The sequence below is a fragment of the Rana temporaria genome, chromosome 6 (genome assembly GCF_905171775.1).
Source record: "Rana temporaria chromosome 6, aRanTem1.1, whole genome shotgun sequence".
Lineage (NCBI taxonomy): Eukaryota > Metazoa > Chordata > Amphibia > Anura > Ranidae > Rana > Rana temporaria.
The window spans coordinates 113,691,006-113,717,027 of record NC_053494.1 but is presented as its reverse complement, the minus strand read 5'-3'; the positions used below and the strand labels follow the sequence as shown (position 1 = coordinate 113,717,027).

Here is a 26,022-nt window from a genome sequence, read left to right as displayed (position 1 = left end):
ACTTTATCGAAAATAAAACAAGAAATATGTTTTTTGCCTTATTATCTACCTTAAATCATATTGCTAATTGCATATTGCATTTGTAGCCTAAATACTGTAATTTGCACTTTTGTAACTTTTGGAAATGCCAGTAAAAACTTGGCTGTGCCAGTAAATTTTGCATGTTGTGTCAGTAAATTTCAATCTGGTAGGTTGGCAACACTGCTAGGAAGTTGCATTACATTGCATTCTTGTTCTTTGGTTTTTATGTCCTTTTATAGCAGAAAGTATAAAATTGTATGAAACCAAAAATAGGACGGACACTTACTTAAAATGTACAAGCTCACCCTAAACTTTACACCCCTAAGCTGCTAAATCAATACCAATATTTCTCCAAGGTCAAAAAGGTACACCTATAAATTTCAGAGTCACAGAATAATTATTTTTAAAACAATTAACAAATATATGTGGTAATTTAATAAAGTGTCTATGCAATAGAATAGTCTCATATATACAAAACACCCCCCAAAAAAGTGCTATAGTGGTGTGCAACAAGTTCTTCAAAAGTATCAGGAATCTTCAAAACATTACGGTCTGCACAGGAAATGACGTCACCCGCTTCTTTTCTGCCACGTTGCATCACATGACATGCGACTTCACCAGGGATTTTCTGGAGGAGATCTTGTCCTTTTGAAAAACAGACATACTGGAAAATAGACGAAAGAATGCCTCAAAAAGAAAACAAATGCAGCCATCACATATAAGAATTGGACTCCTGTGTGTATTCTGTGAGAGGAGTGGTAGATAACTGCACAGGAGGGGCGACCCCCTGGTGAAAGTGAGCCTGGAAGAATAACTGAGCCACTGTGGATCTTTTAAAGACAATATGCTATACATGACTTACCTGTAGTAGGAGGTCATGTGCAGGTGGTGAGTTCTCTGGTGTGGCAAAGGTGGTGGATCACTGGAACACTTTGTTTGAAGATTCCTGACACTTTTGAAGAACTTGTTGCACAGCATTTTTTTTGTGTTTTGTATATATAAGAGACTATTACGGTATATTGCATGGAAACTTTGAGTTACCACATACAGTATATTTAAAAAAATAAATAAAAATACTATGATTTTCTGAAATGTATAGGTGTACCTGTTTTTCCTTTAGAGAAATATTGGTATTTATTTAGCATGTCAGCGCTGCATAGTTTAGAGTGAGATTGTGTATTCCCATTCTAGGGATTGATATACAGCTGCTTCGTCTGCATTTTCACCCCAGCGCTGGTGACATTAATTACTTGATAGTAGGAATTGGGTGGCTACCTAATTAAATACTCCATAAATCTAGATCTGAGATCATAAGGTCTACGAAAGCTTGAGAATGTTCTTAAACACATAAAACAGTACTTCTAATATATACAATTAATAGGATTTAGATGTTAGAAAGGATACAGGATTTTCTTGGAAATTGGATGAATAGTTGACACCATAATCGTGCAGGCACCACAGCCACCTCCACCACAGCCATACTTCGTGCCAGTTAAGCGCACTGTAGAATCAGTTAAGGCCAATATTAAAGTATATTAAAAAAAAATTCATATACATTTCAGCAAGCAAATTGTGTCAGGACCATAGGTGTGCGCAGGGGGTGTGCCGGGTGTGCCTAATCACCCTCTGTGCCAGGTCCAATGATTAGGCAGTACAGCCTGCCCTCCTGTACCAGGCCCTATTGATTCAAAAGGGGGGCCCAGGCACCTGCCAAGCTTGAGGACATGCTGTACTGCCTTATTGCAGATACCCATCCTCTCGTTCCTCCCCCTGCAGCGCTGCCAGCTTCTGCACTTCAGGGGATTCAGTTCTAATGCCGCATACAGACGGTCATTTTTTGCGATGGAAAAAAAATAAAGTTTGAAGTGGTGAAAAAAAACGAAATTTTTGAAACTTCATTTTCAAAAACGATGTAGCATACACACCATCGTTTTGAAAAATGATGAACAAAGTGACGGCACTCTAAAGGGGAAGTTCTATTCGCCTTGAGGCTGCTTTTAGCTGGTTACTTGTTAGTAAAAGACGTTTCGTGCTTTTTTGTCTGTTACAGCGTGATGAATGTGCTTACTCCATTATGAATGGTAGTTTTACCTCCCGTCTCAAAACTTGCTTCTGGGCATGTGCGGGTTTAAAACGTCATTTTTGCCCACACACGATCATTTTTTATGACACAAAAAATGACATTTTCAAAAATGACATAAAAAATTCGAGCATGTTCGAATTTTTTTTTTGTCATTTTTCAGAAGACATAAAATGACATTTTGCCCACACACGATCATTTTAAATGACATTTTTAAAAATGTCATTTTATTTCATCACAAAAAATGACCGTCTGTACGCGGCATTACACCTGTGCCTCCATCCTGTCCTCAGTCTCTTTCTCTTAAATGTAGGACATCAGGGGTCTGAACCCTGATATTTCACTAAAGCCCCCCAAAAGACTAGTTAAAAAAATGTAAAAAAAAAAAATGTAAACAATGTAAAAAATTAAAAAATGTTTTAAAAATCATAAAAAAAAATTAGGGACCTGTTCAGGTGTTTTTCACTTTGCTGCTATATGTGTACACCCCTAGCCACTACCTCTGTTGCTCCGTGTTTGAGGTTTGGTGCGCACACCTATGGTCAGGACTGATTCTCTCCCCAAAGTCTAAGGGTGGGGGGGGGGGTGTAAAAGCAACTTGAAGCAGGTCGATTCCTCTTAGAAGGGCAATTGCAGGCCAGATGCACTGGTCAATGAACACAAATTGAAATCACCCCAATCTACACCTAGCCTTCAGATCAAGGTACACATGGAAGGGAAATGCATTGTATTTAATTTGCTGTACATAAACCTTCCATGTTCACCTTGCTGTAAAGGCTAGTTATAAATTCGGTTGGTTGCCATTTTTGTTTAGCTTGCTGCCAGGGTAGGGTGACCACATGTCCCGGATTGCCCGGGACAGTCCTGCATTTTGCAGGCCTGTCCCGGGCACATTCATTCCAGCACAATACAGTGTCCCAGAATGAAACTGGCGCAGCCACCCCCGGGCCAATCTGATGCCCTCAAAAAAGGGCGCCACATCACTGCTTTACTCACTGACAGTACTTGTCCTGGCCGGGAATGCCTGGAGGAGCACAATCCCGCCCCCTGCTTGGGATTGGAGAAATCATAAATTCTGCCTTGTGTCCAATCACTGTGATGTGATTCGTTACAGCACAAGATGATTTTTTGGAAGGGAGGGTGTCCCTGAATGGTAGTTTAGAAATGTGGTCACCCTATGCCTTTTTTTTAGCCATGGGCAAGCTACCATAAACCCAGGGGTTACCCCTGCAGGATGTCAGAAAAAAATATATTATATTTTAATTTTTTTAATCTACGTGCATACAGTATATACACAAGAATTTAGATAGCACCTTTTAGAGTGAAGAATGACGTAAAGTTCTCGTGTTGCATGTAAACCTATTAACTAAATCAGAGAAAGCAAAGCAAAAACCACATAGCATTGGAATATCATTAACACAGTCTGAGTCATATAATCCTTTTTCACACTGTAGAACAGTGAATGCAAAAAGTACAAGGCTGTGAAATACAAGCTCATTTAGGCTGGGTTCACACTTATACGATTTAGATGTGGGTTTCACTTTCCCCGCATCCAATTTGCATGACAGGAGAGTGTGACCGGCTCGCAATAGAGCTGGTTCACCCAGATCTAGGTCGGCTGTGGAGTGCACAGCAGAAGAGTCCTGTGCATCTTTGCCTCTGTAACGAGACGCTTGCTCGCTCGGTTCCACTCTCCCGACACTCCTCTGCTGCTATTAAATCAGATTGCAGATCGCAACGTCTGATGGTTCCGCCATCCGATGCTCTGGGATTTGAACTACAGCTATGTGCCGTTCGAAATCCATCAGAACAAACACCAGGCAGGCTGTATGTAAGTTCAAACAGGAGACTTTTATTGGATGCACACAACACACTTTTATACAGCAGTTTGACCCCCCTGCCCCCAACAACCACTTTCCTATTGGTCAATTGTAAAGTACATTGTAGTTCTCAATTAGGTCCTCTTAGCCATGCAAATGAGGACTTGAAACAGGGTCAGCAGGGATTGGTCCGATAGCTTAAATAGGAGGACTGCTATGTGTAATGAGACAGAAGCCACAGGGGGCAATCAATGTACACAAACAGCCAGACACAGAACAATGCTTTTCCTCCAGACCATGAAGCCGTCTGGAGGGGGGGGGGTTAGCCTTAAGACAGGGCAGGAGACCCCCCACTGTGTAACAGATTCAAACACTTCAGGATTCCAAGGTCCATGATAATATCCCCCAATGAGAAACAGTCCAACAGCCCCGAACGGGTCAACTTGAGGATGTTGGAAAAGTAGTCTTAAGGTTCTAGGTCTGTCTGCCGGGATAACCGATCCGCCTTCCTGTTTTGATGCCCTGGCCCATAATCGGAAGGCAAGAGGCTCACATTCAGTCCTTTCCAAAAGCCTCTGTCCCGGCTAGGTCTGTCACAGCCTCCTTTTCAGGTCCGAATTCAGGCAAAAATTCTGATCTGATTCGCCCCTGAAACGGTGAACGTAGGGTTGCCACCTGTCCGGTTTTGACCCAGACAGTCCGGGTTTGCCCGGGTTTCCACCCACCAGAAACCCGGGCACACATACCAACCATCCTGTGGCCAGTGGCAGCCGGATCTCTAGCCCCGGCCAAAACATCTGGCGCATGATCATCCCGTGCCTGCTATCACTTGCCAACAATCTGTGCGCTCTGAGTCTGAGCCCAGCAGAGCAATGGGCAGCGGCTGGTGTCCTGTGATTGGCCGAGCAGGTCATGTGGGGGACATACGGCAAACATGAGGGTCTGCGATTCACCTGGAGGATCTAATCACATGTGGAGGCAGTGTACTCTGTCTGTGGGTAATCGTACCTGCAACTGCATGCTCCCGGAGTCCTAAATCGCGCTGTGTATGACTTCCTGAGGTCCGTCTCTCTCGTCTGCTCTGTCAGATGGCCCCCCTCCCCTGTCAGACCCCCCTCCTCCTTGTCAGCTCCCCAACCTCTCTGTCAGACCCCCCTCCTCTCTGTCAGAACCTTTTCTCTCAGCCTCTTGCTCACCCCCTCTCTCGCACCCACCACTCTTTCTCTAATCCCCCCTCCCCCCTCTCTCTCTCGCATCCCCACCCCTCCCACCCCACCATCTCATCCTCCCTCTGACCCTATCCCTCTTATCACCACCATCTTACCCCACCCCCCTCTATCTCACCCCCTCTCTCTGCTGCCTTCTCCCCCTTTCTCTCACCCCCCCACCGCCTCTCTCTCAACTCCTCCTTCTCTCACCTTCTGCTTTCTCACATCCCTCCCGGCAATACAGTAGAGGAGCTCCACCCCCAAACTCCAGCTCCCACACTTCCTGGCTCCAAGCGGCTCTCTGTAAGGCAATCTAATGGGGGTCTTTTGGGGCAGGGGACACTGATGGATGGGTTCCCTGATGAAATTTAGGGGGGACCAATATAAGGGAAGGGGAGTCTTAGGGGAGGGAGGTGGACAGTGTCAGTAGGGCAGTGGGTGGTACCAGTAGTTACCATACATGCTAAGCGTGACGCATTATTGCTCTCCTCTAGGTCTTTAAAATCCTATAGTGTATACCACAAAAAAAATTGCAATGCACCGCTAAAGTGTTCGGGCTTCGCTTGAGGAAAAGGTGGCAACCCTAGGTGAACAGGGGACTCACCGGACCCCCTTTTGCAAGACGCGGCTGCACATAGTGTGAACCCAGCCTTAGTGGGAATGCACTTGAGTATGGCTGACAACTTTTCTCTAAACAAAGCACCACACAGTAGTTTGTATATTGATCCACTAAGGAACGTGCCAAAACTGAGGTTGTAAGTCTCCTTGCTCAATTAATCTGTTCAGGTTTAGCAGAGTCAATCTTCAAAGCTGTCCAGAATCCCTGTAAAGAAATCAGCCACACTTCCAGTAATAATAGACCAGGCTTCATTATCAATGTGTATAAAAAATAAATGAATGACAGGTCTGTGCAGGCCTCAGCCCACACTGGCTGCAGGGAAAAATCCCCTCACCCGCTGTCACAGGGGAGGTTTGAAGGAGCAGGGGACAGGTTGAAGGAGCTGGGATATGTTACTTGTTCCAAAAGGTGAACTTATCCTTTAATTTAAACCTTTGCTACTATTTTATAGTCTGCACATCCAGCTTGTCGTATGAAAAAGTCAGAGATTCAGCATGACAGTCAAACTGATTATTTTTTTTTAAATAAATAAAAATGCAAGTGTTTGATGTGTGTAAAAGGTGCTCATCTGATTACTGTATAAAAATCTGATGCATTTTTTGTTTCATATCTTACCAATAAATTCTATCATTTCAAAAAAGGATACATTTCTTTCTCAGGTAGGGAAGCAGCAAGACCTCCGGATCAGCATTTTTTTCCACAATCTAGGCAAGAAAGAATTAGAGATGATAATTCTATAATGCATCAAATTTAGGGTCCACTTTACTAAGCTATTATTCTTAAAAAGTGTTAGCTTTTTCACTAAAATGTTCAATTCATATGCTGAAATACAGTAAAACCTTGGTTTGCGAGTAACGTGGTTTACGAGTGTTTTGAAAGACTAGCAATTTAAAAAAAAAAAAAATAATTGCCTTGATCTGCGAGCACTGTCTTGATATACAAGTGTTTTTTTTTAATGTAGTCTGCCGCTCATCTGTGTAAAGGCGCTGTGTACATGTACAGTGAAGCTGCTGGTGTACAGTATACAGTACAGCTTTGTATGTGGACAGATATTTGCAGGCAATGGTGGCTCCCAGCACTTCCTGGAGACACTCCCAACAGGGGCGAGCATACCTGGAAGTGATGTCAACAGTTCCCAAGTTCTCTAGGAAGCGTTGTGAGCTGAACCTGTGGCCACATACAGCGTTGTACTGTACACCAGCGGCTTTACTGAGCATACGGTACAGTAGCGGCTTTACTCTACATACAGTATACACAGCGGCTTTAAATAGGTGAGCACCAGACTCCTTAACATTGTGAGTATGCACATTCTTTTTCTTTACCTTAAAACTTTTGCAACACAGAGGTACAGTACAATATAATACAGTATTTTGAAGTGCAGTTGAATTTGGTTTATGTTTACAGTACACTTTTTACTGTATTTTGTTTTGCCGTAATACTTTTTATATGAATAAATGGTTGTGGAACAAATCATCTGAGTTTCCATTATTTCTTATGGGTACGTTCGCTTGGATATAAGAGTGCTTTGAAATACAAGCATGGTTCTGGAATGAATTATGCTCGCAAACCAAGGTTTCACTTTACTGCATTGGTGAGAAATTTTAATTACATGTGGAATATTTTACCACTACAAAACAGTGGCGGTGCGTCCATAGAGGGCGCCCTCTCGCTCCTGCACCTCCACTGAAAAACAATGCATAGATTCATGCATTGCATGAATCTATGTATTGCCGCTGCCGCCCACTATTCAGATGGCCGGCCCCCTGGTGAGTGCCGGCCATCTGAATAACGGCAGCTGGTTGGCTTTGGAAGTGTCTTTCAGAGCCAGCAGCTCTGATAGGCTTTCCGATTACAGCCTGAGGGCTGAAATCAGCTTCCAAATAGTTAACCAGGGGACGCAGGGGGGTGTGCGTTCCCTGGTTAACACTGACAGGCGTCTCAGCCAATCATGTTCACCGGTTCTGGTTACCAGTAACCTGATTGGCTGAAGCGACATCGAAGGTGGGACTACTTCGAGGGATCATTGTGGAGGAAGATCTGAGGATGGCTATCCGAGAAAGGTAAGTGCCAGGCGGGGGGGCAATCTGGCGGCATTTTAGGGGCAAACTGGTGGCAATTGATGGGCACAGTGGCAACAATGGCATGGCACAGTGGCGACAATTGATGGGCAAAGTGGCTGCGTTTGGCATGGCAAGTGGCATTATTGATGGGCACAGTGGCGACAATTGATGGGCAAAGTGGCTGCGTTTGGCATGGCACAGTGGCAACAATTTATGGACACAGTGGCGACAATGGCATGGCACAGTGGCTGCGTTTAGCTTGGCACAGTGGTGACAAATGATGGGCACAATGGCTGCGTTTAGCATGGAACAGTGGCGACAATTGATGGCACAGTGGCTGCGTTTGGCATGGCACATTGGCTACAATTGATGGGCACAGTGGCGACAATGGCATGGCACAGTGGTGACAATTGATGGGCACAGTGGCAGCGTTTGATGGCAAGGCACAGTGGCAACAATTGATGGGCACAGTGAGGCTGCACTTTGTTTGTTTTTTCGTTTGTTTGCGCCCCCCCCCCCCCAAAAAAAATTGGAGCACCAGCCACCACTGCTGCAAAACCTTTATTTTCCTCAAAATCAGCATTTAGTCTTCACCTTTCTCTCCCTAAAAAGAAATGCACATTTACACAAGAACACAATTTGTAGTCATAACAAATACCAAATAAAACAGTAATAAAAGTACTGCAGAATGTAGTGAATTCATCACCTACTTTACATATCGTCATTAATGGAAATACTACAGATTTCCTAAACACTCAATTGCATCTAGGAGTTTTAGATGAGATACCAGGTGAAAAAAAAAAACACCATCAGACCTTCAGCCTGGTCATAAACAGCCCAATCAAGAGCAATTATTTATTTATTTTTTCAATTTTGGATTAAGTGTGAAAGATTAGTCACTGTTAGCTGGATTCAAGTAGGGCGCCGCATCTTTAAGGCGGCGTAGCGCATCGTATTTACGCTACGCCGCCTTAAGTCAGAGAGGCAAGTACTGTATTCACAAAGTACTTGCCTCCTAACTTACGGCGGGGTAGCGTAAATGGGGCAGGCGTAAGCGCGCCTAATTCAAATGAGGATGAGGGGGCGTGTTTTATGTTAATGGAGGTGACCCGACGTGATTGATGTTTTTTACGAACGGCGCATGCGCCGTCCGTGTACATATCCCAGTGTGCATTACTCCAAAGTAGGCCGCAAGGACGTATTGGTTTCGACGTGAACGTAAATTACGTCCAGCCCCATTCACGGACGACTTACGCAAACAACGTAAAATTTTCAAATTTCGACGCGGGAACATACTTAACATTGGGTATGCCACCTAGGGGGCCGCTTTAACTTTACGCGGCGTATCTCTTACGGAAACGCCGTATCTTTACTGCGACGGGCGCACATACGTTTGTGAATCGGCGTATCTAGGCATTTACATATTCTACGCCGAACTCAACGGAAGCGCCACCTAGCGGCCAGCCTAAATATTGCACCCAGGCTGTCTTATGTTAGCTAGGTTTGGGCTGGATTCAGATAGGAGATACGACGGCGTATCTCCTGATACGCCGCCGTATCTCTGAGTGCGGGCCGTCGTATCTATGCGCCTGATTCAGAGAATCAGTTCCGCATAGATTTCCCTAAGATCTGACTGGTGTAAGTGTCTTACACCGTCGTATCTTAGGCTGCATATTTATGCTGGCCGCTAGGTGGCGCTTCCGTATAGTTACGCGAAAAATATGCTAATTAGGTAGATACGCCGATTCAGAAACCAACGTTCGCCCGGCGCATTTTTTTTTACGTCGTTTGCGTTCGGCTTTTTCTAGCGTAAAGTTACCCCTGCTATATGAGGGGTATATGCGGCGTATCCTATGTTAAGTATGGCCGTCGTTTCCGCGTCAAATTGTGAAAATTTTACGTCGTTTGCGTAAGTTACGTTCACGTCGATACCAATGAGGCTTTGCGGCGTAATTTCGAGCATGCGCACTGGGATTTTTTCACGAACAGCGCATGCGCCGTTCACAAAAAACTTCAAATACGCGGGGTCAAGTTAAATTTTAATAAAACACGCCCACAACATCCCCATTTGAATTAGGCGGGCTTACGCCGCCACACATACGTTACGCCGCCGTAACTAAGGGCGCATGTTCTTTCTGCATACGGAACTTGCGCCCATATCGCAGATACGTTACGCCGGCAAAAAGATAGACGATTCTATCTGAATCCAGCCCTTTAAGCGTATCTCAGTTTAAGAATACACTTAAACTTACGACGGCGCAGATTCAGATTTACGTTGGCGTATCTACTGATACGCCGGCGTAAATCTTTCTGAATCTAGCTATTTGTTTATATACAGCACACACACACACACACACTTAAATTCAACCAGCAGTCTCTATTTAGAACCATTATGCCAATGCTATACATTTTTAAATATGCTGCATCTGACAAAATCCTAATAATTGGACAGAGCAACCAAGTTTTTTTTTTTTTTTTTTTTAATGCAAAAACACCACTATGCAGAACAATCCTTTTTGCATTACAAAATGAAGGGTACCATGAGCAATTTTAAGAAGCCATTAAAATGTGCATTATAGTACAAAAGGATATTTTTCATATTAATTGCTAGACATATTATACTTGTACAGTGTCATCTATTAGTATTTATTATATGCAGTTAATTGCTACTACATTCTACTTATGCAGCTTATGCCACAAGGAGCAATTTACAGCAATATATATCTAGACACAATCATTACATTTCAACGAACCTTATGCACAAAAAAATATTTTAGATAATAGCTTCTATAGCTGCAGTTCTTTACATCTTAGGAATGCCTTCAGGAAATAAGCTTGTAGATAGACCATGGCAACAAAATTATCATAAAAAAAAAAAAACCCACACACACCATCCTATTGATTTGCATACAGTTATTCTAGGATATAGATATAGTCTATTTATCCAAATCATTTCCTCTCAGAGTTTCTCATAACAGAATCACATGTAAATAAATAAAACGTATTTTATGTAAATTATTGTGATGTAAATTCTGCCTTTAATTGGTCTCCATTACTAATAATGTGTTAATTTTCATTTTTACCTACCTTTTTTCCATTCACATAGAAAATCAGCTCATCTGAAGCCTTTGAGTGAGCCATCAGTATTCTATCCAGCTCTGCAAAGATTTGTAATATAATTAATTCCAAACCTCAGCCAGCTTTCTTATACTAACCCAAAGAAACCAGAGACAGGTGAACTATTTTGTAAGTCTGTAAACTCACCAAACTGGTTATCACATTTCAAGAGTTGTCAAATCTATATTCACTTTGATGTAGTTTTGTAATTTGACACGGCCTACCAAATGCAATAGAAAAGTCTGCTTGATATCAGAGTAGAATCTTGCTGGTTTAAGTGATTAATAATCTTTACAGACAACAGGTGACACATTCAGCTATTTGTTAATTAAATGAGTAGTCCTGTGAAAACCTATCATGAGAAAAGCATGAAAGCTTTGAGGACCACCCCCCTTTTTAATGAGCTAGGTGTCTGACTGTCACAGTGATTCACTTAGTACAATTTTTTGACACTCTGGGCCAGATTCACAGAGGAGATACGACGGCGTATCTCCTGATACACCGTCGTATCTCCTGTCGTATCTATGCGGCTGATTCATAGAATCAGTTCCGCATAGATAGCCCTAAGATCCGACAGGTGTAATTGACTTACACCGTCGGATCTTAGGATGCAATACTTCGGCCGCCGATGGGGGGAGTTTGCGTCGTATTCCAGCGTCGGGTATGCAAATGAGGATTTACGGCGATCCACAAAGGTTTTCGCGTTTGCTACGTCGGCGCAAGTCTTTTTTTCCCGTCGCAAAGTTAGGTGTGCTATTAACATGGTGTAAAATTACTCCATTATGTTAAAGTATGGGCGTCGTTCCCACGTCGCTTTTGAATTTTTTTTTTCGGCGTAAGTACGTTACGCACGTCGTGATTCACAAACACGTCGGGCCGCCGTAAATTTGCGCAAAAAAACGTCGGGAAAATTGCAAACGGAGCATGCGCAGAACGTCCGGCGCGGGAGCGCGCCTAATTTAAATGGTGCCCGCCGCAAGTTTCCAGGTAAGTGCTTTGAGGATCAGGCACTTACACTGAAAACTTGCGGCGGTGTAACGTAAATGGGTTACGTTACACCGCCGCAATTATTCGTGAATCTGGCCCTCTGTCTGGAACAAGTATGTAAATAATGACTTCTGACATTTCTGTTAAAGCGGGAGTTCAACCAATTTGTTTTTTTTTTTCTTTTCCCCTTAGCTTCATGCTCGTTTTGTCTAGGGGAATCGGCTATTTGTTTTAAAATATGAGCCGTACTTACCGTTTTCGAGATGCATCTTCTCCGTCGGCTTCCAGGTATGGGTCTTCGGGAGCGGGCGTTCCTTCTTGATTGACAGTCTTCCGAGAGGCTTCCGACGGTCGCATCCATCGCGTCACTCGTAGCCGAAAGAAGCCGAACGTCGGTGCGGCTCTATACTGCGCCTGCGCACCGACGTTCGGCTTCTTTCGGAAAATCGTGACGTGATGGATGTGTAACGGTCGGAAGCCTCTCGGAAGACTGTCAATCAAGAAGGAATGCCCAGTCCCGCAGCCCATACCCGGAAGCGGCAGAGAAGATGCATCTCGTAAACGGTAAGTACAGGTCATATTTTAAAACAACTAGCCGATTCCCCTAGACAAAACGAGCATGAAGCTAAGGGGAAAATGTGTTCGCTATGGGTGAACCTCCGCTTTAAGTATACTTGTTCCAGTTCCGTGATCCAGAAAGATTTGTGGGTTATTGTGCTGCCAAACACAAACTGGTTATTACACACCAAAAGCATGGTTAGGGCATTATGAAGAATGCCTTCAGTTTTTTACCTGCGCTAAGAACCTCTTTACACTTGCAGTTGCGGGGCGGTAAAACCACTTGGTTGAGTCCCGTTTTTATAGTCCCCCCAACTGCTCCTCCTTTAGCTGAAAGGGGGCAGGGTGTACACATGCCACAGCCATAATGCTTTGCTTTGTGGACGTTGCAGGGATTATGCCTCTTGTCTTATTCAGTGGGCACTACCACAATAAATCCCATTCAAGTGAATGGGGGCAGGACTGCAACCATGTACAATGCATGTGGCTGTGACTTGATAGCGTTGGGAAGGCTTAGAACCTCTGTAAAGCTTATACTTCTGTCTGTGTTCTCACAAAGGAGTTTCAGTCTTTTTATTTGTCCTGGTGAACATTGTCAGCATGGCAGAAAGTGATGGGAAATCCAAATGTCACAAGAACAAGAGGTGAGTGTACTGTATATTTTCCAATGGTGACAGCTGTTCCAGTGACATCTGTCTAGGGGAGAAATTTCTCTCATCTTATTTACATTTCCTCTTCCTGTTGTGTCTCAGAGACAAGAAGTGAAAGGAAATTCCCCAATGGGACATGGAGAGCAAAAAAGAAATTGACAGTAACCATTTCCTAATCTGTCCAAAAGTAAAAAAAAGTTTTGGATTTACATACACTGCAATTTATAAAAAAACAGATCTGCATATTTTATATTGTGATGTGCTGCAATGCAGGTACACTGAGCTACTAGAACAGGCTGTAGATATTTTTCTTTATCGTACATCATGGGACACAGAGAAACCATAGTAATGACTATCTGGGTTATACGCCACCTATAGGTGAATGGACACTGGCCTGTGGCCAGTTCTTTATTGCTTCCACCTTATTCATTTGAAGTTTTCACTAGCTCCCTAGCCACATTGTACACTAGGGGCCAGATTCACAAAAGAGATACGACGGTGTATCTCCTGATACGCCGTCGTATCTCTGAGATACGATTGTCGTATCTATGCGCCTGATTCATAGAATCAGTTACGCATAGATAGCCCTAAGATTCGACAGGTGTAACTGTGTTACACCGTCGGATCTTAGGCTGCAATTCTAGGCCGGCCGCTAGGTGGCGATTCCATTGCGGTCGGCGTAGAATATGCAATTGACTAGTTACGCCGATTCACGAACGTCTGCTTTGCCCGTCGATCTAAATTTACGTCGTTTCCGTAGAGATGCGTCGCGTAAAACTAAGCATGCCCTCTAGGTGGTGTAACCCATGTTAAATATGGCCGTCGTTCCCGCGTCGAAATTTTAAATTTCACGTCGTTTGCGTAAGTCGTCCGTGAATGTCGCTGGATGCCATTTACGTTAACGTCGAAACCAATGACGTCCTTGCGACGTAATTTAGCGCAATGCACGTCGGGTAATTTTACGGACGGAGCATGCGCAGTACGTTCGGTGCAGGAACGCGTCTAATTTAAATGGTGCCCGCCCCATTTGAATTAGGCGGGCTTGCGCCGAGCGGATTTACGCAAGTTTTACAGGTAAGTGCTTTGTGAATCAGGCACTTACGCTGTAAACTTGCGACGGTGTAACGTAAATGGGATACGTTACGCCGCGGCTAAGTTACGCGGAAATACGTGAATCTGGCCCTAGGTACTTGGCCTCCTCCATCCCAACCGCACACTTTTCAGGATTGATTTTGAATCCTGCTTTCTGCAAAAAGTCTATGACCGTCTGAACCAAGGCAGAGGGGACTCCCAATCGGTCTTGAGATTGAAAATGTTATCCAGGTAGACAGAAGTGTATTGTCGATGGGGGCATAATGTTTTATCCTTTGCCCTTTGGAACGTGGCTTGGGCAGAGTGTAAGCCGAATGGCATCTTTTTATACTGGAAGTGGCCTTCCTGAGTGGAAAAAGTGATTTTCTACCTGGCTTCCATGGTGAAGGGAATCTGCCAGTACCCTTTTGTGAGGTCCAATGTGGTGATGTACTGGGTGGGACCCAGCCTCTCAATTAACTTGTCTACCTAGGGCATCGGATAGGCATCAAATTTAGAAACTTCATTACGTTTCCTAAAGTCATTGCAAAAGCGCAGGGTGCCTTTGGGTTTTGTTACTAAAACAATTGGACTCAATCCCTCATTCTGTGACACTTCAATGACATCAAGCTCAAGCATTCTTTTTAACTCTTTAGACACAGCTACTGCCACTCTGTGTGTTTCTGGGATATGATTTGGCGTTAAACGGATATCTACATTGGGCTCTGTTAAAATGTCATGCTCAATGACATTGGTGAGAGCAGGCAATCCTGAAAACATTTTTGTTTCTCTACAGAAGCTCTTTTGCTTATTGGGTTTGTGCAGGGCTTTTTTTCTCACACAATAGGTGCAGGAACTCCCCTTTTCCAAGTCGCTTGTTTTGTCAGCCCCTACCCACCTCCGAGCAACGTCCCTTGGTTCAATCTACTACCCACCTCCCAGTACCGCCCCTTTTAGACAATTCAGAACCAAGTATCATTTTGTTGTGCTAAGTAATTTGTATGGAATTTGGTTTCCTCTTCCCCGCCAGCAACAATAGATCCCCCTAACAATGTACCACCCACAACAAAATTCCCCCCAGCAACAATGGACTCCCGGCAGCATCAACAGATCTCCGCACAGCCAGCATTAATAGACTCTCTGGCAGCCATCAACATTAGACCCCCTCCCCCAACATTAGATCTCCTTCAGCAACAACTGACCCCCCAAAAATAGGTCCCCCACCAGCAACACTAGACCTCCTCAGCAACAATAGACCCCCCTCACCCAGCAGTGAGCATTAATACCCTGCAGCACACCCCAGCACCCCTTGACATTACATAGTCAGTCCAGGAGGTGCCGGAACTGCGTTCCCCCCCTGTTCCCGCTGAAAAAAAGCCCTGGGTTTGTGGCTTAGACAGGGTATCAGCAACCTGAACCAGGTAAACCCTTGCAGGGTCCCCTGAATTGACACCTACCACTGTGGATACCTGTTGTTGGTCGTCTCTCCAGGGTTTTAACAAGTTTATATGATGAATTTGGTACAGTTTCCTCTTCCAAGGCTAATGTACCCTGTATTTCACATTACCCACTTTTCCACCACATTAAATGGACCCTGTCACTTGACCAAAAAAATTTGCTCTCTGCTGTCGGGATCAGAACAGCCACCCGGTCTCCCACCTAAAACTGTCTGACTTTAGCTGACCAGTTGTACACCCTCCTCTGGGCATCCTGAGCCTTCTGGAGGTGCTCCCTCACTAACGGCATCATTCTAGCCATCCTCTCTCGCATTTGGGAGATATATTCTACCATGGTTTTGTGCAATGAAGACTCACTTCCCCATGTTTCCTAGATCCAGCAATCCTCATGGTCTTTTCCCGTATTCCAGTTCATACAGCGAGAAGCCCGTGGATGCCTGTGGAACCTCCCGTATAGCAAATAACAAAGCAGGAAGCAACATCTTCCAATCTTTCCCATCCCTCTGGACCACTCTTTTTAACATTGATTTCAGTTTTATTTTAAACTTCTCAAAGAGACCATCTGTCTGCAGGTGATAGATGGATGGCCGAAACTGCTTGATCTGAAACAGTTTGCACAAGTCTGCCATCACCTTCAACATAAAAGGGGTGCCCTGGCCTGCCAAAATCTCTTTGGGGAACCCAGTTCGTAAAAACATTTAAAATAATCCCGGGCAATGGCCTTAGAGGAAGTTTTCCTTAAACGGACCACTTCCAGATACATAGTTGCATAATCAAGGACTACTAATATATTTTATTGTATGAAAGAAAGAGGCTTAGGTGGACTTTAATGGCACCGTAGGACAAACTGATAATCAGTCAGGGATGTAGTATAAAATAACTTATTACAAAAGTTAGAGAAAATTGATGTACAATAAAATAAAATAAAAAATATTTTAGTGTGACAGTCATGCAATAGCTCATTATAGACATTCTATTGTAATCAATGAAATATCCAATTATCAACAATACAAAGTACAGAGGCTCTACATGTTTCGCAGTTTTATTCCGTAGAATCCGCTTCCTGAGGAGCTAGATACATATATAGATTTGTCATGAGATACTAATATATATTGGTGTCCCCTTGCTGACTTTACTGAAGGCCCCACCAGATCCATGCAATCCATTCAAATGGCACCTCAGTTATGGGCAAGGGTACCAGGTGGTTTCTGTAGTGTGACATCTGGACAGTTAGCTGGCTAGTGGGGCAGGACGCACAGTACCTTTTACCTCAGCCTTCTCCTCTGGCCAGTAAAACCGGTTGGTTATCCTGGACACTGTTTTTTCTGCACCCAGGTGTCCCCCCAGCACGTTGTTGTGGGCCAGATCAAGGAGCATCCGCCGATACGGCTGGGGAAATCAGCCACTCGATAAAGCAAGTCCCTGTTCAACGCAAAATGAGGAAACCTTTGATCTACACCAGGCACTAGTGGGACTCCATTAATAAATGAAACCTGCTCTCGAGCATTGACAAGTAGGATTCTGTAATTGGGCGGTGCAAAACGCACCCCTGGATATATCCAGGTCTGGGTGCACTGGTCTAGAGGAAGTTTCCCTTCATCCTCCCCCAACATGACCTGTAATGGAGAGACCCCCCCCTTTAGAGGTTAACTTGGACTTCAGACTTGAAACATGAACATTATCAACCACCTTAAGATTTTCTGCAATGTGATTATCAATGATAGGTATCTCAACATTAAGGGTGTGTGTTGTGGGGGGTTCTGGACTGTACCCCTCAGACTTTGGCCCTTCAAGGCCCAGTGTCCCAGTCCTCTTGGCTGTCCAGAAAGTCCACTCTACACCTGGTTCCATAGTTCAAGAAACAGCGGACAGTCCTGCACCAGTATGATATCGTGTATCAAAATTTTTTCCACCCCAACCTTGTGTCGCTGAGGTACGACCATAGGCAATGGTCACTGGAACTAGGGGGTACTCCCTGGTGTCCCCATGAATGCATACCACCCCTAATGTCTTACCTACTGGACCAAGTCTCCTGATCCCCCTGGCATGTACCAGCGTAACCATGCTGCTGGGGTCCAGCAGAGCCTTGGCAGGGAGGTTGTTCACCCAAACTTCACATTCAAACTGACCTGCAGCCAGGTCAAGATGGGTGGCACATGCCCTTTGGACACAGGAAGAGGCTCTCCTGCCAGCCGTGCATACCAAGGGTTCCTCCTGAAGTGGGTATTGTCCCTGGGTATGTCCCCAGGACCAGCATCACCAACACTATGTGGGTCATTTCCTAAAGACAAATCCACTTTGCACTACAAGTGCACTGCAAGTGCACTTGGTAGTGCATTCGCTGTAGATCTGAGGGGAAGATCTGAAATGAGGGGAAGAACTACTGATTTTATCATCCAATTATGTGGAAGCTAAAATTCATTTTTTTTCCCTTGCATGTCTCCCTCAGATCTACAGCGACTGCACTTTCAAGTGCACTTTCAGTGAACTTGTAGTGCAAAGTGAATTTGCACCTTAGTAAAAAAAGAAAACATACTGTATGTCTCCCATTCTTGGGACAGGGACCAACCCCTTGTGGGTCTGCAAAACATAAGGCATGTTTGTGGGTTCCAGTGTCTGGTAGGGCTTCCTTCCTAGGTGCTGCAATTGGCCTCGCCACCCTTGGTGTGGGTTTCCAGCACTTTGCGGGCCAGAGCAGATCCTCCACCATGGTGTATCTTTCAACCAACGCAACCAGCTGGTCTGCAGTTGCAGGATCTTCATGGTTTACCCAGCGCTGCAGGTCATCTGGCAGGGACCGCATCGGTAAGGTGACCAGATTTTTAAAAGGAAATCTGGGGACATATTTTTTTTTACTAGTAATGGCAGCAATCAACGACTCTACCCGCCGCCGCCCGCTTCAGTCTGACAAGTCTTATGCCGCGTACACAAGATCGTTTTTTGGAATGAAAAAAAACAACATATTTAAAAACGTCATTTTAAAATGATCGTGTGCGGGCTTCACATCGTTATTCATGTTCTGAAAAACAAAAAAAAAAAAACAAATTCGAACATGCTGCAGTTTCAATTCTGACCTTGGAGATTTGTACATAGTAAACATTATTAATATATTAGAGTATATATGTTTTTGTGTGTGTTTTTTTATGCAGGTTATTTGACCCACCTACTCTCAACCCTGTAGGAGAATGGACAGCCTAGATACATAGGGATGTGTATGTGATAATGTTGTGTAATGTCATTGTTCTTGCTACCATGTTATAGGACATTAGTATTTGTAAATGTAAAGTTATGCAAATGTTTTCTCCTTTTCCTACTTTCCTTTACTGTTTTAGCAGATATCAGGCTGGCATTCAGGTTTGAATGCCTTAGGACACTGGGGACAGTGTAATTTTAAGTGGGGGGAGTGTGTAGCGCCTGTGTACTTTCGTACAGGTGCTATACTTAAATTTAGTGGGAGAATGAGAGAGTTATGTTGCTCTCAGTCTTTGATTTTGTTAAATTTGGCTGTTGCCAAATCTGGATTGTCCTGTGGGTCAGTCTGTGCCCCAGAGATGCGGTCTCATCTCTGGGCGGCAGGTGGCGCCAGAGGGGTCCAGGCAGAGCTGCTTCTTCCCAGTAGCCAATTGGAGGAGTTTTCCCTCACGGGGCATGCTGGGGATGGGTATTTCTGTGGCGGAGGCCGTTGTTCGGGGTTCTTTGCGGGTTCCTGGTTCCAGGTGCGGCACCCACCTTTAGGGTGTGCGCACATCACGGCCCCCACTACTATGGCCTACCAGGCAGAGGGCCGCGTGCTACGCGGAGTTCCTGACTCCGGACTCTCATAGCCCGAAGCAACGTATGCTGCAAAGGGGCCCCAGTGACTTACTGGGTCCCCACTTCCATTGAGAAGATCCCAAGCTGGGAGCTATTCGGTAGGGGATCGGTCTGAGGAGAACCCGGAGGCAGGTGATCCAACAGGACTGTAACTAACCATCAGGGATCTGGGTGACCGGACACTGACAGGTTGTCTTTAAACTGTCAGTTGGTGACCCCAAGAAATATACTGGGAGGATTCGCTCTGTTGTTCACAATTTCATCACTAGGCCTGTGGCAAAGGTCTCATCTGGACATTCAAATCTAATTCAGAGCCAAGTCTGTGGCAGAGACTTGTTTTCCTTTGCCAGAAGCTTTAAGTGGCACTCTGGCTGCCAGGCCTGTAAGAGAGGTCTGTCCAGGGGCACTTCAGCCACTCCGGCTGGAGTGGCGACGCGGACGAATATAATTACAGAGGGCAGGATTGCCCTTACTATCCATAGCCTGATACTGCGAAGTTGCTCTTCCTTCACCAACCTATCCTGTCTGCCTCAAGTTACATGTTGGTCGTGTTTGACCGGGAAAATAAAGCATTTGAAAACGCAGCCAACGGTCCTGGACATTCTGTTATTGCTCTCAGCACTACCATCACCCCTAGACACAGATTAGAGGTAACTTAAACATGCCGATCCCAAATCTAATCAGCGGCTCCTCAGGGGGTAGCGCTACACATGCAAGAGTCAAATAAGGGTTTTTACCCCAGGGTTAGCACCGTCAAGCCTCAGGTATTTTATGGCACACATGCCGCACAGAGCCAGGTCTCCACTCAACTCCTACTTCACCCATCAACACTGGGAGTTTCCTGCCTTATTTGCTGCTTCCTGAGGTTGCTCAACCATGTAGAGACCAGAGTCCATGTAGTCACCCGAATGTCACTCAGGGCCTCCAACCTATCCCCCTTAAAGGGACCACAACCGAATATTGTTGCCACATAGCACCTGTCCAGGACCCACCCTTAGTTTCCTGTACATGCAGTACTGACAGATTGTTGTCATGTGGCACTGGTCTCATGCCCGAAGGCAGATTTCTTATTTTTGGCAGAGAAACCAGCAATATTAGTCAGACATTAAAAACAACCTGCCTCATGATCATTCTGTTCTCACCATATCATTGGGGCAGCAAATGGTATTGACTTCCAAGTTCCTCTGGGCTAAGCTGCAAGATCAACAGCACATCTTGCACAACACCACAAGAAAAATTAGTGCAGCGCTACTTCACATGTTTCTAAACATATTACATATCATTTATATAATCCTGTGCACAGATGAACATAAAAAGTCTCTTCCAATATCATAACAAGTTGCTGTCCCTCACACAGATTATAAATTGGAGTGGAAGAAAGAAAAGGGAGTGTGCTGAGGAACACAGGATCCAGTTTAAAGGAAACACATGGCATTTAAGACCTAACATTAAAGGGGTCGTATGGGTTCGTTTTTTTATTTTTTTTTAAAAAACATCTGGGAAGCTCTTACCCAAGGGGATTAGCTTGCGGGTGCGCTCCCGTGTGATAAACTCAGCAGCCATAGTCGTGTGATCACTCGGCCCCGCCCCCCAACGTGCCGCGTCATTGGATTTGATTGACAGCCGCGTGAGCCAATGGCTGCGCTGCTATCAATCTATCCAATGAATAGCCGAGAAGAGCCGAGAAGCCCGGGCAACAACCGAGCGCATTCGCAGCACAGGACTTTCCAGGGCTCAGGTAAGCAAACGGGGGGGCCGGGGGGGGGGGGGGGGGCGCTAATTGTCATTTACAACCCCTTTAAGCCTAGATTCACACTGGGTGCAAGCTTGAAATTGTGCGAGTTCAGCTGAACTTGGGGGTGATTTCAAAGCAGCATTTCAGTCCGACTTCGGGAGTGATTTGAAAGACATCTGTGCGGGTTCAAGCACAGATGTCAACTAAAATCGCCCACAAAGTTGCCAAACGTAATGCAGGAACTACTTTTGGGAATTGGCGGGGCAAAGTTGGCACGGCACCGATTCGGACAGTGCCATTGCTGGCAACAGGCATGTCAAATTGGCCCAATGTGAACGTGGGCTAAATGTGGTTCATATACTCATAGGTGTGTGCAGCCTAATGCATTAGGGTGTGCACCATTAAGCTCAAACACACATGCATGTGTATGTATCTACATATATATGACCCCAGCACATTGATCTCTGCTGGCACAGTGAAAGAGAAGAGCATAAATGCTTCTCTTATGGCAGAGCGATAAGAGGGAGATCTTTCCCATGTTCCTCTTGCTACACAGAGCAATAACACTAATGCGCACAGGGTAATTAGGGTGTGCCTGGGCACATCCGGCACACCCTGTGCGCACGCTTATGCATATACTGTATATAAGGTGAGCCGACATCTGGTGTCTGTATTGCACAGAAGGTGGAGGAAGGTTTTTTGCGAACATGTTTATGATATTGGAATGCACTTGGGAAGAGGCTTTTTTTTAAAAAGGCACAAAAAAACTTTTTAGGTTTGTTTTATGCACAAGATGTAATATGTTTAATGGATATTTGAAGTGGGGCTGCACTATTTTGTTTGTGGTTTTGAATTTGATGTATGTTCACAGCAGCTGCTATAATTGATTAGAATTTTTATTTTTCATTCAATTGATTGCATTGAATATATCACTTTTTTGTGATTAGGAGGCATATCAGCATAAACCTATATTTGGGTATGTATAAATCTTGCACAACAAATACACAAGTGCAGGTTGGGGATAAGCTTTATGTTCAAATCGAACATGAGTTTGACTCGAACATTGGCCATTTGGCGAAGAGCGAACAATGTGGGGTGTTCATGGCAAATTCGAAAAGCCGCAGAACACCCTTTAAAAGTCTATGGGAGAAAGCAAAAGTGCTAATTTTAAAGGTTAATATGCAAGTTATTGCCACAAAAAGTATTTGGGGACCTGGGTCCTGCCCCATGGGGACATGTATCAATGCAAAAAAAAATGTTTTTTTTGGGAGCAGTGATTTTAATAATGCTTAAAGTGAAACAATAAAAGTGAAATATTCCTTAAAAATTTCGTATCTGGGGGGTGTGTATAGTATGCCTGTAAAGTAGCACATGTTTCCCGTGTTTAGAACAGTCCCTGCACAAAATGTAATTTCTAAAAGAAAAAAAGTTATTTAAAACTACTTGCGGCTATTCATGAATTGGCGGGTCCTGGCAATACAGATCAAAGTCATTAAAAAAATGGCAGGGGTCCCCCCCAGGCCATTGCCAGGCCATTTGGGTCTGGTATGAATATTAAGGGGAACCCCGAACCAAAAAAAAGCATGGGGGACCACCCAAATTCCATATCAGGCCCTTCAGGTCTGGTATGGATATTGAGGGGAACCCCACGCCATTTTTTTTTAAATGGCGCAGGGTCCCCCCAAAATTCCATACTAGACCCTTATCCGAGCACGCAACCTGGCAGGCCGTAGGAAAAGAGGGGGGGACGAGAGAGCACCCACCCTCCTGACCTGTACCAGGCCACATGCCCTCAACATGGGGAGGACCCCCACAACCCTAGAGTAATTCATTCTCTATGTCCCACGGTGATCCGATGTCCAGCGATGCTCCAGTCTCCACTCCACACGAAACCCCCATGACACGCAAGGGGGGGCGGGGTCACCTGTCCACGTCATTGGGTAACCCCCGGCTTTCTCGGCAAGCGGGGGTTACCCAATGACGTCCATAGACAATGCTATGCCTTGAAACAATTGCATCAAGATACATTGAAATTCATATCAATAAAATTAGTAGCATTTATGCATGCAAGCTGCTTTTATAGTTCTATACCAGTTCCACATATATTGTGCAATATGCCCTGAGTTCATGACTGGACATGTATGACCTACATAAAGCATTTAATGATGCAAGTGAAAATCAGTGAACTTAAAAAAGCTGAAGATTTCTATTAAATGGAACACGATAAATAGTTCACGACAGAACACGACAATAGAACACGACAATAGTTCAAATTCCAGGTTATTTTTGTGATTGCCAGCCAAAAATATATAAGATACACTCACAATTTAGCAAAATCTTTGTTGTCCAATTTAATCTTTGTGGGTTTTAAGTAATTTTCCAGCCAAAAATTGAGATTTTAACATGTGTGTGAAAAATGAAAAAAATTAAATAAAAATGCTCCAAAGGGGAAGTTGCTAATTAGGCTCCATGCACGGAAGCTGATAAAAAGGAAAATGTATTATCAAATACTTACCGTAATTTTCCTTTCCTGATAGGCTCCATGGCAGCATATGTGTGGGTTGGCCCCGCCTCCATAACTACCCAATAGGACCCCTCCCTATAAATTTCAGCTGTGGGCTCTCAGCCTTGTTCCGTAACTAGCCTACTCCAAGCATTTGGGAGGGACTCCTGCTGCCATGGAGCCTATCAGGAAAGGAAAATTACGGTAAGTATTTGATAATAAATTTTCCTTTTTTTCTGACTTGCTCCATGGCAGCATACGTGTGGGAAATAACTCGCCAAACACACCCGGGCGGGCAAAATGCTGAGGCAAGAAAATACATTTATTTAACACTGTCAACTGACAGCACTTGTAAACCAAAATTCAGTGAAGATAAAGCAGCCGGTTCAACACAATAGTAGGAAGCAAAAGTATTAATTGACGACCATGAAGCCGCTCTGCATATAACTTCAGGTGTGACATGACGTGAGGCTGCCCAAGAAGTCGAAATGCTCTGGGTTGAGTGCGCAGTTACTGCCTCTGGAGGAGCCAAGCCCTTGGCTTTGTATGCCCTCTGGATGGCCTGAACTATCCAAGCGGCAATGGATCTGATTGAAGCTCATTTTCCTTTGTTCTTTCCATGAAGAAGAATGAAAAGAAAATCTGTTTGTCTGAAAGATTCTGTCATTTCCAGATATAGACTTAATGTGTGACCCACATCAAGGGGATGAACACTTTGATCTTCAGATAATCCAAAAGTGGGCAGTACAATTTCCTGATTTTCATGAAAAATGGATGTAACATTAGGATTTGAGCCCAGCATAGGAATTAATACTGCTCTATCTGGAAAGAAGGTCAAGAATGGTTCTTTTGAACCCAGATTTTTGATGTCAGAGACTCTTTTAGCTGAAGTGATCGCTACTAGAAAGACGGTTTTGAGAGTAAGATCCTTAGCTGATAGTGGTTTATCCGGATCAGAGCTGATCGTGGTAAGATAGTCCAGAACAAGAGGCAGATCCCATTTGGGAAACCTCGGTTTTCTCTTTGGTCTAAGCCGGATGGCACCCTTGAAGAACTGGCGAACCAAGGGTTGATTGGCCCAAGAGATTCCAGTAAATGCAGAGATGGCTGAGACTTGCACCCAGAGTGAACTGATTGCTAAAGGTAAGTCCAAACCTGTTTGTAAAAAACTGAGTATATCTTGGACCTCTGGGGAACTGCAAGGGTTAGTTCTGGAAGACAGGTGATCTGTAAATTTTGACCAGATACGCTCATACACTTTGTTAGTACTATTTCTTCTAGCGTTAAGAAGAGTTTAAATGGCTTCTTCTGGACATCCTAATGCTTCAAGCCTTCCCCTCTCAAGAACCACACCCTGAGGTGCAGATGAGCTGGACATGGGTGCCACGTTGTGCCCTGGGAGAGGAGATCCGGTCTGAGAGGAAGAGGGATCGAGTGCCGATAACTGAGAAGCGTGGTGTGATTAAGACCCCTTTAACATTGAGGAGTTTTTCAGGCGGTACAGCGCTAAAAATAGCGCTGCTATCCCGCCTGAAAAACTCCTTCACTGCAGACTCAATGTGAAAGCCAGAGGGCTAGAGGACCCGCTGCGACCGCGGGACTCATTGTGACTTTGGTCAGACCTAGAAGGGCTGAGAAAGAAAAGAGAGAGACAAGTATAGTCACCACAATGCCCTATACTCCACTCTCTTCCCCCCCAACAGGCAAAGAAAACATAGTTTTTCAATCATACCTGCTGAGAGAGGGCTGGCCACTAAGAGGCAGTGAAGCATCCATCATAGAATAAACACACTGGTGTAGATTCATGTACCTGCGCTTCTTGTTACGGCGGCGCAGCGTATCGTATTTACGCTACGCCGCCGTAACTTACAGGAGCAAGTACAGTATTCACAAAGCACTTGCTCCGTAAGTTGCGGCGGCGTAGCGTAAATGGGGCCGGCGTAAGCGCGCGTAATTCAAATGGGGAAGGGGGTCGTGTTTTATGCTAATATGTGATGACCTGATGTAATTGACGTGATTTACGAACGGCGCATGCGCCATCCGTGTACATATCCCAGTGTGCATGGCTTCCAAGTACGGTGCAACAACGTATTGGTTTTGACGTGAACGTAAATTACGTCCAGCCCTATTCGTGAACGACTTACGCAAACGATGCAAATAATTTAAATTTCGAAGCGGGATCGACGTCCATACTTAACATTGGTTGCGCCACCTAATAGCAGGAGCAACGTTACGCCGAAAACGACTTACGCAAACAACGTAAAAAACTACCGCCGGGCGCACTTACGTTTGTGAATCGGCGTAACTAGGTAATTTGCATACT

General features: G+C 44.7%; 1 protein-coding gene across 2 annotated transcripts in view; it reads right to left on the bottom strand.

The window, feature by feature from the left end:
• The window catches only part of LOC120943720 (aldehyde oxidase 1-like), a 213,843-nt gene extending 202,660 nt beyond the window's left edge, over nt 1–11,183 (bottom strand). Inside the window, exons 1-4 of one of the 2 annotated variants that reach the window (XM_040357196.1) lie at nt 11,073–11,183; nt 10,896–10,966; nt 6,395–6,452; nt 1,426–1,522 (exon numbers count right to left, since the gene is read on the bottom strand). In XM_040357196.1, coding sequence (XP_040213130.1) covers nt 1,426–1,522; nt 6,395–6,452; nt 10,896–10,949 — 209 coding nt within the window. In that variant the 5' untranslated portion in view covers nt 10,950–10,966; nt 11,073–11,183. Of the gene's footprint in view, nt 1–1,425; nt 1,523–6,394; nt 6,453–10,895; nt 11,023–11,072 lie in introns of those variants that run through there. The other variant, XM_040357195.1, reaches the window with a different exon arrangement.
• Nucleotides 11,184–26,022: the final 14,839 nt, after the last annotated feature.